General features: G+C 44.3%; 1 protein-coding gene across 2 annotated transcripts in view; it reads right to left on the minus strand.

Moving 5' to 3' along the window:
- Window positions 1-17,692, minus strand: part of NFATC3 (nuclear factor of activated T cells 3) — a 114,330-nt gene that overhangs the window by 8,806 nt on the left and 87,832 nt on the right. Inside the window, exon 10 of one of the 2 annotated variants that reach the window (XM_058674783.1) lies at window positions 4,860-4,963. The exons of the other annotated variant lie outside the window; for it this stretch is intronic. Coding sequence (XP_058530766.1) covers window positions 4,863-4,963 — 101 coding nt within the window. The 3' untranslated portion in view covers window positions 4,860-4,862. The remainder of the gene's footprint in view (window positions 1-4,859; window positions 4,964-17,692) is intronic. 2 annotated transcript variants of the gene reach the window in all.

The following is a 17,692-nucleotide window of genomic DNA, read 5'->3' on the forward strand; positions in this document are numbered from 1 at the left end:
GATGGGAAGTAGAGCAGCAAGATACAAACTCGTGTCCATATGGGATCCTGGTGGCTGCAAGGCGAGGATTTAGCCATTAGGCTATTATGCAGATCCCCACACAACTTTTTTTTTTTTTTTAACTTTGGGATCTTTTTTTTTTTTTTAAAGATTTATTTTATTCTTATTACAAAGTCAGATATACTGAGAGGAGGAGAGACAGAGAGGAAGTGGAGCCGCCGGGATTAGAACCAGCAGCCATACGGGATCAAGGCGAGGACCTTAGCCACTAGGCCACGCTGCCGAGCCCATAACTTTGGGATCTTTAAGCAATAATCAAATTAACATTTTGAAATTTTGCATGTGAAGTTTTACCCTGTACTCTAGATAGCTTAAACACAGGCAACAGTGAAATACATCTGAAATGACAAGAAGGTGTCCTTCCCCTTTAACATCACTGTAATAATACTAACAAATGAAAAATATGACTTCTTTAAAGCACAGCTTATCGGGGGGAATAGCTGGCCAGTGGGGAGATTTCTTTTCTTCTCCAACAAGCCTCTAATATGTGTGCTGCTCTACAGAGATCTTTGCTCTGTGAAGATCTGTAATTCAAAACATTCTACAAAGATAAACATGAAGTATCCAGCTGAGTAAACAATACACAGGTACTTCAAAGCACTGTCAGGCAGCAGCATGTCCTCTTCTGTATCAGCAAAAATGGAAATGTCAAAAAATAAACACTTCTTTTCAATTTAGGTCAATGTAGAACTCAAAACTACTTTGGAATTTCCTTTCCCAACATATTTTCTACCACAAACTCCCCAACCTGTTATCTCTAGGGGACAAATCTGAGACTGAGATCCATAAATCCACATGGTTCTTTCTACTGTTTGTGCTCTTGATCCTGTTCAAGAGCTAGCTGCACCAATTTTCTTCATTTAACATTGATTTTTTTTTTTTTATGTGAAAGGCAGAGTTATAAAGAGAGAGAAGGAGAGACAGAGAGATTTCCTATGTGCTGGTTCACCACCCCCCCAATAGCCACAATAGCCATAACTGGACTGATCTGAAGCTAAGAGCCAAGATCTTCTGGGCCTCCCATGTTGGAACAGGACCCAAACACTTGGGCCATCTTCTGCTGCTTTTGCAGGTATATTAGCAGGGTGCTGGATCCTAAGTGGAACAGTCAGGATTCCAACTTGCACCCATTTGGGATGCTGATGCTGCAGGCAGATGATTAGCCTGCAACAGCACAGAGCGTGTCCTTCCCCTAATCTTTAACCAATACAGAACTACCTATCAAAGCTTCAGGAGCTCCTGACCTTTAACAGTGGTCTATATAAGTAAGTACTATCTCAAAAAGGCCAGCAAGCAGAGGTGGCATTGTTGTGCAGTGGGTTAAGCTGTCACTTATTTTTTTTTTAAAGATTTATTTATTTTTATTACAAAGTCAGATATACAGAGAGGAGAGACAGAGAGGAAGATCATCCATCTGATGATTCACTCCCCAAGTGACTGAAACGGCCAGTGCTGTGCGGATCCGAAGCTGGGAACCAGGAACCTCTTCCAGGTCTCCCATGCAGGTGCAGGGTCCCAAAGCTTTGGGCTGTCCTTGACTGCTTTCCCAGGCCACAAGCAGGGAGCTGGATGGGAAGTGGAGCTGCCGGGATTAGAACCGGTGCCCACATGAGATCCCAGGGCGTTCAAGCCGAGGACTTTAGCAGCTAGGCCATGCCGCCGGGCCCAAGCTGTCACTTATGATGTCAGCATCCTACATCAAAGCAATGATTTGATTTCCAGCTGTTCTAGCTCCAAAACAGCTTCATGCTAATGTACCCGAGAAGGCAGCAAATGACACCTCAAGTACTTGGACCCTTGCTACCCCTGGGGGAAACCTGGATGGAGTTCCTTTCTCCTAGATTCAGCCTGACTCAGCCCTGGATATTGTAACCATTTGGGGAGTAAACCAGTATACAGATGATCTCTTTTTCTCCCTCTCTGACATCCTACCTCTCAAATAAACAAATACATAAAACATCTTATATTGTTTTTATTAAAGATTTATTTTATTTTCACTGGAAAGTCAGATTTACAGAGAAGAGGACAGAGAGGAAGATCTTCCATTCACTCCCAAAGTGACCGCAACGGCCGGAGCTGAGCCAATCCAAAGTCAGGAGCCAGGACCTTCCTCCAGGTCTCCCAAGGCCCTGGGCTGTCCTCCTCTGCTTTCCCAGGCCACAAACGGGGAGCTGGACAGGAAATGGAGCAGCCAGTCCCAGCACCCATATGGGATCCAGGCTGATACAAGGCAGGGATCTAGCCACTAGGCCATTGTGCCGGGCCCTGTTATCATCACTTTTTTTTTTTTAAGATTTATTTATTTTTATTGCAAAGTCAGATACACAGAGAGAAGGAGAGACAGAGGAAGATCTTCCATCCAATGATTCACTCCTCAAGTGACCGCAACAGCTTGTGCTGTGCTGATCCAAAGCCAGGAGCCAGGAACTTCCTCCACGTCTCCAACGCAGGTGCAGGGTCCCAAGCTTTTGGGCGGTCCTCAACTGCTTTCCCAGGCCACAAGCAGGGAGTTGGATGGGAAGTGGAGCTGCCAGGATTAGAACCAGCACCCATATGGGATCCTGGTGTGTTCAAGGCGAGGACTTTAGCCATTAGGCCACCACACCGGGCCCCCAAAACGTTTCCTAAAAGATTGGTAAACAGGGCCAGCATTGTGGTGTAGCATATTAACATCTGCCTATAATGCCACAATCCCATATAGGTACAGATTCAAGTCCTTCAGGTTCTATTTCTGATTAAGCTTCCTGCTAATGTGCCTAGAAAAAGCAGTACAGGTTGGTTCAAGTGCTTGGGCCCTTGTACCCACATGGGAAACCCAGAAACAGTTCAAGGCTCCTGGCTTTGCCTTGAACCAGCCCTGGCTGCTATAGCCATTTGGGGAATAAGTCAACAGATGGAAGATTCTTTCTATGTCTGACTGTCTCTCTCTCCTGCTCTCTATAACTCTGCCTTTCAAATAAACTTAAATAAACAAATAAATAAGTTAATAAAGGCCTGCAAGACAACAAAATTACTAGAGATCCCACATTCTCAAATCTATCTACTTTTTGGTTCTAAGGAGTTGTCTATACCCCTGTTGCTATGTTCTTATCTTATTCACTCCGTTATCCATTGATCCTTTTACTACAGAGAAGCACTTCTATTTTAGAATTTTTTAAAATTAAAACAAATTTATTTTTTTTATTGGAAAGTTAGATATATATAGAAGAGACAGATAGAGAGGAAGATCTTCCACCCGCTGATTCACTCCCCAAGTGGCCACAACAGCAAGAGCTGAGCCAATCCGAAACCAGGAGCCAGGAGCTTCTTCCAGGTCTCCCACATGGGTGCAGGATCTCAAGGCTTTGGGCTGTCCTTTACCACTTTTCCAGGCCACAAGCAGGGAGCTGGATGGGAAGTGGGGCCATGAAGTGGGGATTAGAACCGGTGTCCATACGGGATCCTGGTGAGCGCTAGGCGAGGACTTTAGCCACTAGGCTACCACATCAGTCCCCAGAGCATTTCTTTTTTAAACAGTATCACTAGTAGCAGGGCCGGTATTTGTTCCTTCATAAATAAGAACAGCACTGGGTTAAACACTGAGCCATAGCTCTGCAAATCCGAAGTCAGGAACCAGGAGTTACTTCTAGGTCTTCTATGTGAGTGCAGGGTCCCAAGACTTTGTGCCATCCTCCACTGCTTTCCAAGGCCACAAACAGGGAGCTGGATGGGAAGCTGAGCACCTGGGATATGAACCGGTGCCTATATGCGATCCTGGCAGATGTAAGGTTAGGATTTAGGCTCAACATGTCAGTTTTTTTTTTTAAGCAAGTCTGATCAGAAGGCTTCAGAATACTTATTGTAATGGATGGAGGACAGCACCACAGGGTAGTCATACAGGCACCTATTTAAGTTGTAGCTGCTCCATTTCTGATCAAGCTTCCTGCTAATATGCTTAGGAAAGCAGCAGCAGATGATCCAAGTGCTTGGGTCCCTATACCTATGTGGAACACCTAAGAAGCAGCCCCAAGCTCCTGTCTTTGGACTAGTCCAGCTCTGGCTGTTGTAGCCATCTGGGGAGTGAACCAGTGAATGGTAGATGTGTCTCTAAATCTGTCTTTCAAATAAAAATAAATACAAATTTAAAAGTACTTCACCAGAAATCAGGCCAACAATCACATGTACTCAGCATCCACATCACAGATTTTTTTAATATATATATATAGGAGTTTTTTTTTTTTTTCTTAAGAAATATAATTGAACACTTGCCTTTTGGGCCACCACTGTGGTGCGGAGAGTAACATGCTGCCGACAATATCAATATCTCATATAAACACCTGTTAAAGTCCCAATTGCTTCACTTCTGGTCCTGTTCCCTGCTAATGTGCCTAGGCAAGTGCCTGGGCTCCTGCCACTCATGTGAGATACAACCTGGATGGAGTTCCAGGCTCCTGGCTTTGGCCTGGCCCAGCGCCAGCTGTTGCAACCATTAAGAGAGTCAACCAACAGACGGAAGATATCTCTCTCTCTCCCGCTAGCTCTGATTCTGTACTGCAAACAAATAAATTAAAAATATCTTAAACAAACAAAACATGTGCTTTTTGCACACAGCCAGACTAAAAACACAACTGTGAGAGCTTGAGTATGGTTAGAGTTAAAGGACAAAGTCTTATAGTCAAGTGTAGCTCCAAAGATAGTTAAGTGGGCTTTACCGAGAAGATGCCCATGCATAGCCCCTTCCTCTGCAGCACATGCAAATCCAGCCACTGCATGCAAATACCAGACTTGGGCACAGAAACAACACGTCAGTCAACACTCACCCTCTATGGTCTCCAGAATGGAGCAGCACATGAGAGCTCACTGAGGGTAGGCCATTTCTCTGCTGAACCTGATGGCTGGTGTTCCAAGTCAGACATAAACTGGTCTGTGTCAAAGAAGACAATATCACTACTGAATGGAACAAACCAGAGCATGAACTTAACTGATGACAGTGCCCAGCCTGCTTTTATCTATAATCAAAACAGAACATAACTGTTCTTTATCTGTTAATCACAGCGTAAAATAATCACATTTTATGAAATAATATGAATACTGTAGTCCAAATAGTTTAGATAACATGATTTCTTTTCATTAAAAGCCCAGTAACTTTTTATTTTAAAAACTTTAACTTATGGGTACAATGTGATAACTCCATACACATCTATAATATATACTAATATATACTAACTGGTATACTCATCTCGTTAAGTACTTATCATTTCCTTGTGTTGGGAAACTTTCAATTCCGCTCTCTCAGTGTTTAGTAAAATATATAGGGCCTGGCATGGTAGTGTAATGGCTAAAGTCCTCACCTGCCCACACCGGGATCCCACATGGGCTCTGGTTTTAACCTTGGCAGCCCGCTTCCCTTTCAGCTCCCTGCTTGTGGCCTGGGAAAGCAGTCGAGGATGGCCCATGTGGGAGACCCAGAAGAAGTGCCTGGCTCCCGGCTTCAGATAGGCTCAGTTCTGGCTGTTGTGGCCACTTGGGTAGTGAAGATTGGTAGTGGACAGAAGATCTTCCTCTCTGTCTCTCCTCCTTTCTGCATATCTGACTTTCCACTGAAAATAAATAATATATATATATATATATATATGCACCACTGTATAATCGCTCTACTATACTGTACAACACTAATATTTTTGAAAGGGCAGTAACTTTAAAAGAATTGCAGTTAGTGCCTGGTGGCGTGGCCTAGCAGCTAAAGTCCTTGCCTTGAACACGCCAGGATCCCATATGGGCGGCGGTTCTAATCCCAGCAGCTCCACTTCCCATCCAGCTCCCTGCTTGTGGCCTGGGAAAGCAGTCGAGGATGGCCCAAAGGCTTGGGACCCTGCACCCGCGTGGGAGACCAGGAACAGGTTCCTGGTTCCCGGCATCGGATCGGCGCACCAGCCGTTGCGGTCACTTGGGGAGTGAATCATTGGACGGAAGATCTTTGTCTCTGTCTCTCCTCCTCTCTATATATCTGATTTTGTAATAAAAATAAATCTTTAAAAAAAAATTGCAGTTAGTTTTCAGTGATTTTAAGCGATAAATTTAGCTTTAGTTAAACTTTTTATTAGTTATTTGTATTTTGCAAATAATTGTCTAGGCTATAACAAAATTACCTGAGCATTTGACAATAACTTTTAAACTAAAATTCACATCTATTTGCAGTTCATGAAATCAATTCAGGAAGTTGTAGTAAATAAAAAACAGAATAAATTGAAGAGAGCAAACTGCATTTCTCTTAATGAAAAGTAACAATTGGTTTGTGAGACTTTTCTGTTAGCTATAAATATGTAGGGTTTTTTGTGTGTCTACTAGATCTCATCACAACACGTACAGCTTACTGTGGGAAGCTGTCAAAAGTGTCTCAAAGTCAATACTTGTTCCTACTTGTCAGTTTAGTGATCACTAGCTGTTGGGTTAGTCAATAGTAGTGGATAATGCACAATTACACTGTAAAATAAATAGAATAGGTAGCATCTCTTTTTCCTTTAAGGAGCTATTTCTGACCTTAACTTTAGAACAAAGATTCTGCACATATCCCTTGTGAACATTAATTAGTACCCTAATCTAAAGCAGAGGAAAGAAGGAACACAATGGAGGAACCCTCCTATACCAAATGCACCCTCCAGACTAAAAGCGTAAATATAAAGCAAAAATAAAACAAAACAAAACAAAACGAAATAACCCTAGAAATCCTATGTGTGGGCATAACTTTTCTTCCTTCTTAAAAAAAATTACTATGTTTTATTGGCCCAGTTTGGTAGTCTAATGGCTAGGGTCCTCATCTGGCACATGCCAGGATCCCATATGGGTGCTGGTTCTACTCCCAGAGGCCCTGCTTCCCTTTCAGCTCCCTGCTTGCGGCCTGGGAAGACAGTTGGGGATGACCCAGAGCCTTGGGGCTCTGACCTGCATGGGATACCTAGAGGAAGCTCCTGGCTCCTGGCTTCAGATTGGCTCAGCTCCGGCCATTGCGGCCACTTGAGCAATGAACCAACAAAGATCTTCCTCTTTGTCTCTCCTTCTCTCTGTATATCTGACTTTGCAACAAAAATAAACAAACTTTTTAAAAAAGTATGATGTTTTAGATTTATCTACGTTTTTAAGAGTCAGTAAAAGATTATCAAGTGTTGATAATAGAGCCAAAGTATCATTTCTATGGGTGCCCAATTTTTACAACCAAAGACTCCAAAACAGACCTGAACATACCAAACATGTTATTCCAGGCAAATCAGCACATAAATTACAAGACAGAAGCAAAGAGACCAAGGGAAGAAGCCAAAAGACACTGTGTAAGAGCCTCTTATGAACTAACTCAGTAGGAATTATAAACAGCTTTACAGAAACTTACAGTCTCCAGACAGGCTTCCAGTTCTTTATTTTTCCACCCAAAAAGTTTACTTATTTATTATAAAGGGGAAAGACAGCCAAACAGACATTCTCTGGTTGCCTAAATACCTGCAACAGCGTTTGAGCTGGGACCAGGCAGAAGTCAGGTACCAGGAACTCCTTCAGGTCTCCCACACCGATAGCAGGGACCCAAGTAGCTGAACCTTCATATCCTTAGTCCCAGGCACATTAGAAGGAAGCTGGATAAGAGGCAGATGTGGGACTTAAATATGGCACTCAAATATGGGATGGGAATATCCCAAGTGAGAGCTTGACCTCTGTGCCACTTGTTTCTCAAGCTTTACTGATAGTTCAAAAAAATACTTCACTGTCTCTCCTGCTCACAAACTCTGACCAAACATTTACGGAAGAAATAACATTATTCCGTCTGAGACTATTTCAAAACATTAAAGAGAACACTTTCTAGCTTATTTTAAGTACAGCATTACCCTGACATGAAAGCCAGCAAAAGGATAGCAAAAACAAATTCAGAAATAAAAGGATTATACATCACGACCAAGTTGGTTTTATTCCAAAAATGAAGGATGGCTCAACATAAATATCAATCAACATGACATGACATTACTAGAACAAGGGGAAAAAAATGCAGGATCATAATGACTCAAGCATTAATCATCTGACAGAATTCAAAATTCTTTCAATATAAAACACTTAATAAACCGAATAAAAGGATTTTTATCAATGTGATAAAAGTCATATATTAAAAACTCCAAACTGGGCCCGACGCAGTAGCCTAGCAGCTAAAGTCCTCGCCTTTCACGCATCAGGATCCCATTTGAACACAGGTTCATGTCCTGGTGGCCCTACTTCCCATCCAACTCCCTCCCTGTGGCCTGGGAAAGCAGTTGAGGACAGCCCAAAGCCTTGGGACCCTGCACCTGCATGGCAGACCCAGAAGACGCTCTTGGCTCCTGGCTTTGGATCGGCTAGGTTTTGGCCTTTGTGGCTACTTGGGAGTGAACCAGCAGACGGAAATCTTTCTCTATGTTTCTCCTTCTCTCTGTGTATCTGTGACTTTCCCATAATAAATAAATAAATCTCAAAAAAAAAAAAAAACCCTCTAAGCTAACATGACAATCATAAAAGACTGAAAGCTTTCCTCTTATAATCAAAGAAGCCCCTTTTACCATTTTCAACCAACTATTATTGAAAATTTTCTAGCAAGAGAAACTATGTTAGAATAATAAAAGACATTCAAGTTAGAAAGGAAGTAAAAGTATCTATTCACAAATGACATGATCTTATACATACAAAACACTAAATGCCATTCACTTAAAAAACATTTGCACTACGAAGTCAGTAAAATTCCACAACAGAATATCAACCCACAATTATATTTCTATATTTCTATAATGAGCAACCCAAAAGGGAAATGAAGCAAACAATTCTATTTATACAGTACTAAAAATAATAAAATAGTGGTCTGTGTTGGGGCACGGCAACTTAGGCTGCCACCTGTGACCCCAGCATCCTATACGAATGCCACTCATTTTACATCTATCTCTCCTTAACTCTGCCTTCCAAATAAATAAATCTTGAAAAACAAACGCTTTAAAAATGCTTGAAAAAATGCTTAGGAATTAATTAACCTAGGTAGGCATAAGACTGACACATTAAAATTATATTTTGCTGAAATACAGAAATAACTAAATGTAAGGTACCTCATGGTCAAGAACTGAAAGACTAACACAGGTCTTCAGTTTTTTAGAAAGATTTATTTTATATATTTGAAATGCAGAGTTTGAGCAAAGACAGAGAAGGGCACATGGAGAAAGGCATCTTCCATTTTCTGGTTTACTTCCCAGATGACTGCAGTTGGTAGGGCTGGATTAGGCTGAAGCAGGGAGCTTTATCCAGGTCTCCTAAATAGAGCAATGGAGTAAGGACTTGGGCCATCTGTTCCTACCATCCCAGAGGGCATTAACAGGAGGCTGAATAAGAAGAGTGGGTCAGGTGGAACTAAAATCACTCGAATATGGAATGTTGGTGTTGCAAGCAGAAGGTTAATCCACTATTATTTATTTAATAATTTTAAATTTATTTACAATTTATTTTTATTGGAAAGACAGACATACAGAAAGAAAAGACAAAGATTTTCCATCTGCTGGTTCATTCCCCAAGCGGCTACAACGGCCAGAGCTGAGCTGATCCGAAGACAGGAGCCAGAAGATTCTTCTGGTCTCCTGAGTGGGTACAGGGTTCCAAGGCTTTGGGCTGTGCTCTGCTACTTTCCCAAGCCACAAGCACGGAGCTGGAAGGGAAGTGGAGCAGCAAGGATACAAACCGGTTTCAATATGGGATCCTGGCAGATGCAAGGCAAGGATTTAGCCATTAGGCTATCACGTAGGGCCCAATGCACTATATATATTTTTTAATTTGATTAATTTAAAAGACCAGTGACAGACAGAAATGGAGGAAGGGAAAGAGGTAGTAGTAGTGGGGCTTGGAGGGGGAGGAGAGGGAAACTGCCACTGTTTTACTCTCCAAATGCCCTCAGTAGCTGTGGCCGTGTCACCTCTTATGTGGGTGGTAGGTACCTCAAGTACTTGGGCTGAATCAGCAGGAAGCTGGATCAGAAGGAGAGGTCATATTCAATCCAAAGACACGCTAATAGGAGACGTGAACATCCTCTGGGTCAGCTTAATTTGCTGTGCCATGACATTTTCCAAATGTTAACTATTTAACAGTAAACTAACAAAGATCATAGATTTGTGAAAAAACACTTTTCTTTAAGCATATAATGAACAAGCAAACTTACTCATAAGTAAAATATAAGTTATCCTAAGAAGCTGTATTCTACTTATTCCACTAGCAAATAATAAGACATTTGATAATGGACTATGTTGGTGAATATACAGGAAAACAAGTACTCTCTAACAATGCTCATGTTAACACAAACTGGTAAAATCTTTATGGAGGACACTTTGGGAATCTTTTTTTTTTTTTAAAATATTGGTCTAACAACCTCTCTTGTAGGAATTTATCATACTCTGTCTCCCACAAATGTCTAAAGATTGCATACAGATAGATGGGAAATGATACACAGTAAGTAAAAAAAAAAAACAACACTCACTATACCTGATATATAGATGATAGTACATCTATTATGCAATATTTCATAGAATATTCCAATAAGAAAGGGAGTTCTTATATGTCACAATACTGAATAATACATGGAAAATGCACAGTACTAGGTAGTATACATGATATGTACACTCCTGCAAAAATATAGGAAAAATAAATGCATGAAGCAGCTGTACAATGACATCCTCTAGGCCTCCTACATGGGTAGCAGGGGCACAATCACCTTGGCCATCTTCCACTTACGTTTCAAGGCCATTAGTAGCGAGCTGGATCAGAAGTGGAGCAGTGGAAAGTAGAACTTGCACTCTAAGTGGGACGCTGTCATTGACGGTGACAACATTTCTGGTTATGCTACAACACCACTCCCTAGTCTAATATTCTTGGAGATTCTAGTTATCATCATTCTTTCTTTTCTTTTTCCTTCTAAGATTTATTTTATTTTCACTGGAAAGTCAGATTTACAGAGAACAAGAGACAGAGAGCAAGAACTTCCATCTGCTGGTTCATTCCTCAAGTGGTCACAATGGCTGGAGCTGAGCCAATCCAAAGTCAGGAGCCAGGACCTTCCTCCAGCTCTCCCACACTAATGCTGGGTGCCAAGGCCCTGGGCTGTCCTCCTCTGCTTTCCCAGGCCACAAACGGGGAGCTGGACAGGAAATGGAGCAGCCAGTCCCAGCACCCATATGGGATCCAGGCTGATACAAGGCAGGGATCTAGTCACTAGGCCATTGTGCCGGGCCCTGTTATTATCACTTTTTTTTTTAAGATTTATTTATTTTTATTGCAAAGTCAGATACACAGAGAGAAGGAGAGACAGAGAGGAAGATCTTCCATCCAATGATTCACTCCTCAAGTGACCGCAACAGCTTGTGCTGTGCTGATCCAAAGCCAGGAGCCAGGAACTTCCTCCACGTCTCCCACATGGGTGCCATCCTTGACTGCTTTCCCAGGCCACAAGCAGGGAGTTGGATGGGAAGTGGAGCTGCCAGGATTAGAACCAGCGTCCATATGGGATCCCAGCACATTCAAGGTGAGGACTTCAGCTGTTAGGCAACCATGCCAGGTCCGTTATCATCACTCTTTTTTTTTTTTTAAAGATTTATTTGTTTTTTATTTTATTACAAAGTCAGATATACAGAGAGGAGGAGAGACAGAGAGGAAGATCCTGCGTCCAATGATTCACTCCCCAAGTGACCGCAACAGCCGGTGCTGTGCCAATCCGAAGCCGGGAACCAGGAACCTCTTCCGGGTCTCCCACGCAGGTGCAGGGTCCCAAAGCTTTGGGCCGTCCTCGACTGCTTTCCCAGGCCACAAGCTTGGAGCTGGATGGGAAGTGGAGCTGCCGGGATTAGAACTGCCGCCCATATGGGATCCTTGGCGCGTTCAAGGGGACTTTATCTGCTAGGCCATGCCGCCGGGCCCTGTTAGCATCATTCTTTTTTTTTTTTTTAAAGCTTTATTTTATTTTTATTACAAAGTCAGATATACTGAGAGGAGGAGAGATAGAAAGGAAGTGGAGCTGCCGGGATTAGAACCAGCGGCCATATTGGATCAAGGCGAGGACCTTAGCCACTAGGCCACGCTGCCAAGCCCAGCATCATTCTTAATCCTATATTACTTTTATAACAGAAATAGGAATTTCAAACTTTTCTTCTCACCCAGATCAGCAGGCTAACCACAGGCTTTAGAAATGTCCAAAATAGCCATAAAATTTCAGAGAGCAAGTATACTTATCTAATTCTACTAAGCATCTAGATCCCTGGCAAGAGACCACCTTGTAGTGCTAACCCAAACAATTACCATTTACTAAGATTTGAACATGAATGTCTAAACTCATCCAACCTTTCAAACCCCAAGGTCATAATGGCATAAAGAAGGTATAAACTTAATCTAATTATATATATATATGTATGTATATACATATATTATTATTATTATTTTAAGGAGATAGGTATTATGGGAAAGTCTTAGGTCACAGGGGGCATGTCTTTGGAAGGTTCATTTTGGAGCTAACACAATGGCTCAAGCAAGCTAATTCTCTGCCTGCTAGTGCCAGCATCCCAGATGGATGTTGGTTCTAGTCTCAGCAGCTCTACTTCCCATTTAGCTCCCTGCTTATGGCACTATGGCCATTCGGGGGATGAACCAGCCAATGAAAGATCTTTCTAACTTTGCCTTCCAAATAAAAATAAATTAATCTTAGGCCCAGCGGCGTGGCCTAGTGGCTAAAGTCCTCGCCTTGAACGCCCAGGATCCCATATGGGCGGCGGTTCTAATCCCGGCAGCTCCACTTCCCATCCAGCTCCCTGCTTGTGGCCCGGGAAAGCAGTCGAGGACGGCCCAAAGCTTTGGGACCCTGCACCCGCATGGGAGACCCGGAAGAGGTTCCCGGCTTCGGATCGGCACAGCACCAGCTGTTGCGCTCACTTGGGGAGTAAATCTTCGGACGAAAGATCTTCCTCTTTGTCTCTCCTCCTCTCTGTATAACTGACTTTGTAATAAAAATAAATAAATCTTTTAAAAAAATAAATGAATCTTAAAATTTTTTTTGAAGCCTCTTTTTTTTTTTCAGATTTTATTTTTATTGGAAAGTCAGATATACAAAAAGCAGAAGAGACAGACAGGAAGATTTTTTGTTTATTGATTCTCTCCCCAGGCAGAAGCAACAGCCGGAGCTGCGCCGATCCAAAACCAGAAGCCAGTAGCTACTTCTGGGTCTCCCAGGCAGGTGCAGGGTCTCAAGGCTTTGGGCTGTCCTCAATTGCTTTCTCAGGCCCAATCAGGGAGAAGGATGGGTACCGCAACAGAAATGGAGGACAGAACAAATTCATCAACTACCTCAGCCATGTGTTGGCAGGGAAAATCTGGGCAAATGGAGACTGTAAGGTGGATTATGTCAACTAGTGGATTCTGCAGCAATTTCATCGTGCTTGGAATGGTGAGATTGGCAGCAATTCAGAACTGTTGAACTATCAAAACCTCTTGAGCAGGACCCTCGGAGCATGCCCCACACTTGGGGTGAGGCATAGGTGGGAGGCTGGGGGGGGCTTCTCCCTTTATCTCCCCCTTTACCCCAGATATAGAAAAAAAAGCAATAATGTGGAAACAATAGTCTTACCCACTTTCCTGTAGCCCTTGACCCTTTGTGTCCTAATCAACTATATAAAGATTGTCAAAATAAAGCAATTTCCAAAAAAAAAAGAGTGAAAAGACATATGACAGAATAGGAGAAGATTCTTATAAGGTCCTTATCCAACAAAGGATTGACATCTACAACAATAAGACAAACATTTAAGTAAAGAAAAAAGAGCTCCTTTTAAAAAGATTTAATTTAATTTAATTTAATTTAATTTTTATTGGAAAGGCAGATAAACACAGGGAAAGAGAAAAAGATCCTCTGTCTGCTCCCTAAGTGGCTGTAATGGCTAGAGATTAGCTAATCTGAAGCCAGGAACCAGGAGCGTCCTCCGAGGACTCCCATGGCCTTGGGCCATTCTCTACTGCCCTCCCAGGCCACAAGCAAGGAGATGGATAGGAAGCACAGCAGATAGGACACAAACCCATGCCCATATTGGATCCTGGCCGTTATAGGCTGAATATTAGTCAATTGAGCCATTGCTCTAGCCCCTGTAGGGACTCTCTTTTTTAAAATTTATTTTTATTACAAAGCCAGATATACAGAGAGGAGGAGAGACAGAGAGGAAGATTTTCCGTCCGATGATTCACTCCCCAAGTGAGCGCAACAGCCGGTGCTGCGATCCGAAGCCGGGAACCAGGAACCTCCTCCGGGTCTCCCACGTGGGTGCAGTGTCCCAAGGCTTTGGGCTATCCTCAACTGCTTTCCCAGGTCACAAGCAGGGAGCTGGATGGGAAGTGGAGCTGCTGGGATTAGAACCGCCGCCCATATGGGATCCCGACGCATTCAAGGCGAGGACTTAAGCTGCCAGGCCACGCCGCCGGGCCCCTTTTTTTTTAAGATTTGTTTTATTTTTTTTTTTTCTTGGAAAGTCAGATATACAGAGAGGAGGAGAGACAGAAAGGAAGATCTTCCATCTGTTGACTCATTTCCCAAGCGGCCGCAATGGCAGGAGCTGATTCGATCTGAAGCCAGGAGCCAAGAGTTTTTTCCAGGTCTCTCATGTGGGTGCAAGGTCTAAATCCTTTGGGCCACTCTCGACTGCTTTCCCAAGCCACACGCATGCATCGGATGGGAAGCAGGGCCTCCAGGATCAAAACAAGCACTCATAAGGGATCCTGCTGCGTGCAAGGTGAGGACTTTAGCCACTAGGCTACCACACCGTGCCCTCTCCATTGTATAATAAATCATGTATGCTCTCGCAGGATGCCTGGAAAAGCAGTTGGTGAATGAACCAGAAGATGGAATATATTTCTCTCTGTGTCACCTTCTCTCTGTAAATTTGCCTATCCAATAAAAATAGCCTGAAAAGAAAGAAAGAAAGAAAGAAAGAAAGAAAGAAAGAGAGAGAGAGAGAGAGAGAGAGAGAGAGAGAGAGAGAGAGAAAGAAAGAAAGAAAGAAAGAAAGAAAGAAAGAAAGAAAGAAAGAAAGAAAGAAAGAAAGAAAGAAAGAAAAGGAAGACAGTCAAGACAAGACGGAACGAGCCAGCCAAGTTTGGGAGCAGAGTCTGTGGGCTCACTCACCCTTGTGAGTCACAATTTCTGCTCGTTTGTTCAGGAGTTGGGGTAGTAACAGGCTGAGCAAGGCATTACCATGGAACCCTAAGACACTGATGGATACTGGGGTTGGGAATAGGCCAGGATGGTCCAGGCTTCAGAATCCATAGATGAACTCAAGAATAAGGTGTAGGGGCCTGGTGCTGTAGCTTGGTAGGGTAACTTGGAGAACTATACTGGTGGACTGTAGCTCCAGCAAGTGGGCATGCGATTCAGGCCTGGGTATTGATCAGGTCAGGCAAGGTAGCTCCACTTACCAGCAAATGTGTGGGTTGGTTCTGGAGGGAACAGACCAGTCAAGACTGGGCCAAACCTTAGCACATTGGGATGTGTAGCAGCCAGGATGGAGTGCAGACCATGTTGGGCTAAGTTATCACACCTACCAGTTTGCATGCACCAGGGATGGGGGCAGACTGGGCAAGGCTAGGGTCTAGTACCCACCAGCAAGAGTTAGGACAGGAAGCGAGCCAGGCCAGGCCAGGCTGCAGCATCCAGCGGTAAAGGCCAAAACAGTGGATGGGCTATGCTGGGCTGGATCAGAGCAACCACTGGCATGTGTAAGATCTGTGGCTGGGAGCAGGCCCAGGTGGGTTGCGGTTCCCACTGGTGCGCCTCTGAGCATGAGGGCAGCGGACATGACTACAGTATACCTTGGCATGGGTGTTGACTGGGTCTGGAGTATGCCAGACTAGGCACGACTTTTGCACTCGCTGGTACCTGTGAGAGTCAGGGTGGGTGTAGGACGGGCTGGGCTAGACCTCTGCACTCACAGAACCATGTGAGAGCTGGGTCTGGGGGTGGACCAGGCATGGTTGGGCTGCAGCACCCAACAATGGATCTGGGCTGGTCAGGCAAGGTCACTGTTCCTGCAAGGACAGGAGGTGAACCAAGTCAGTCTGGGCCAAGCTAGCACCCACTGGTGTGCGTGAGATCTGCAACTAGGAGGTGACCTGATAGAGGAGCTTGGGGGAATTCCTCTGTCATGATGTAGTCCCTGCAGATGAGCGCAAGAATCAAGACAGGGATGAGTTCAGACCAGGCTGAGTTACAGTAGGTACCAGTATTATGCGTGGGCAATGTCTGGGGGTGGACCAAACTGGGCCAGTTCATAACACCCACTGGCAGATGTGAGAACCAAGATGGAGTGTAAGACAGGCCAGGGTACAGGCTGGGCTGCATTAGGCTAGGCTGCAGTACCTGCCAACATGAGCTGGAATCAGGAACAGCCTGAGCCAAGCCAGGCTATAGCACTCACCAGCAAATGCCAAGGTGCAGCGGGCCATGGCAGCTGGACCACAGCATCTACCAGCACACAGAAGCTCTGGGTGGGGGGAAGGTGAGCCTGGTAGGGGGACAGCAAGGACTCTCTTGCTAGGCCACTGCTCCCACTAGTGAGCATCAGAACTAGGACCAGTGGCAGATAAGGATAGGAAGGTGGCCTGCACATGAGCTGGTTTAGGGGGACAGCCAGGCTGGGCTAAGCGATCATATCCACTAGTGCATTCATGAACCAGAGAAAGTGCAGGCTGGTTGGGCTTTGCCACAGTGTGAGCTGTCAAGGGTTAGGAACAGGGTTAAGTCATGTCAAGCTAGATTGCAGAACCACTTGAAAAGTACAAGATCTAGGGCTTAGAGTGGACTAGTAGGGAAACTGTGGGCATTTCTCTGATGGGCTGAAGCTCCCACCCGTGAGCATAATAACTAGGGCTGGGGGTGAGCCTGGCTGGAGAGGCAGTGGCACCCATCAGCATAAGTGCGGTCCAGATACCAGGGTCAGTTGGGCTGCGGGACACACTGACTCAGTCTGTTGCACATACCAGCATGTGCTGGAACCAGGGCTGGGGATGGGCCTGGTGTGCGTTATTAGGGGTCACTCTAACTGGGCTGCAGTTCCCTCTGGTGTACATAAGGAACATGTATGTGGTGGGCAGGGTTAGGCTGGACTGCAGCATCCATTGGTTTGCGTAAGAGCTAAGGCTAGAGATAAAACTGACCCAGCAATTGTAACTACCAGCGTGTGTGTGGTCTGATGTAGGTGACAGACTGTTAGAACTCATACCGCCTAGCACACACAAGAATCAGATATGGGGTTACATCAGATGAGGTTTCTTCGGGGATCTCCCCAACTGAACTGCTGGATTCAGAACTCTAACCACGGGAAGAATCACAGGATCTGTGGTCTGAGCATAGAGTATATGTGTCAGAACTGGGCCACTTCAGTGGAAAAGACGGAGCAGTGGACGGCTTGCCCAAATGCACATGGAAGATATGGCAGTCCATTGGGGTCTGCAGAGGACATTTAGTACCACAGCAGATGAGAGAGGGAAGAACAAATTGGACAACTACCCCAGTCAAGTGTTGATAGTAACGATCTGGGTGAATGGAGATTCTAAGGTGGACTATATCAGCCAATGGACCTTGGAAGGACTTCCT

Source organism: Ochotona princeps, chromosome 16 (assembly GCF_030435755.1).
Source record: "Ochotona princeps isolate mOchPri1 chromosome 16, mOchPri1.hap1, whole genome shotgun sequence".
NCBI lineage: Eukaryota > Metazoa > Chordata > Mammalia > Lagomorpha > Ochotonidae > Ochotona > Ochotona princeps.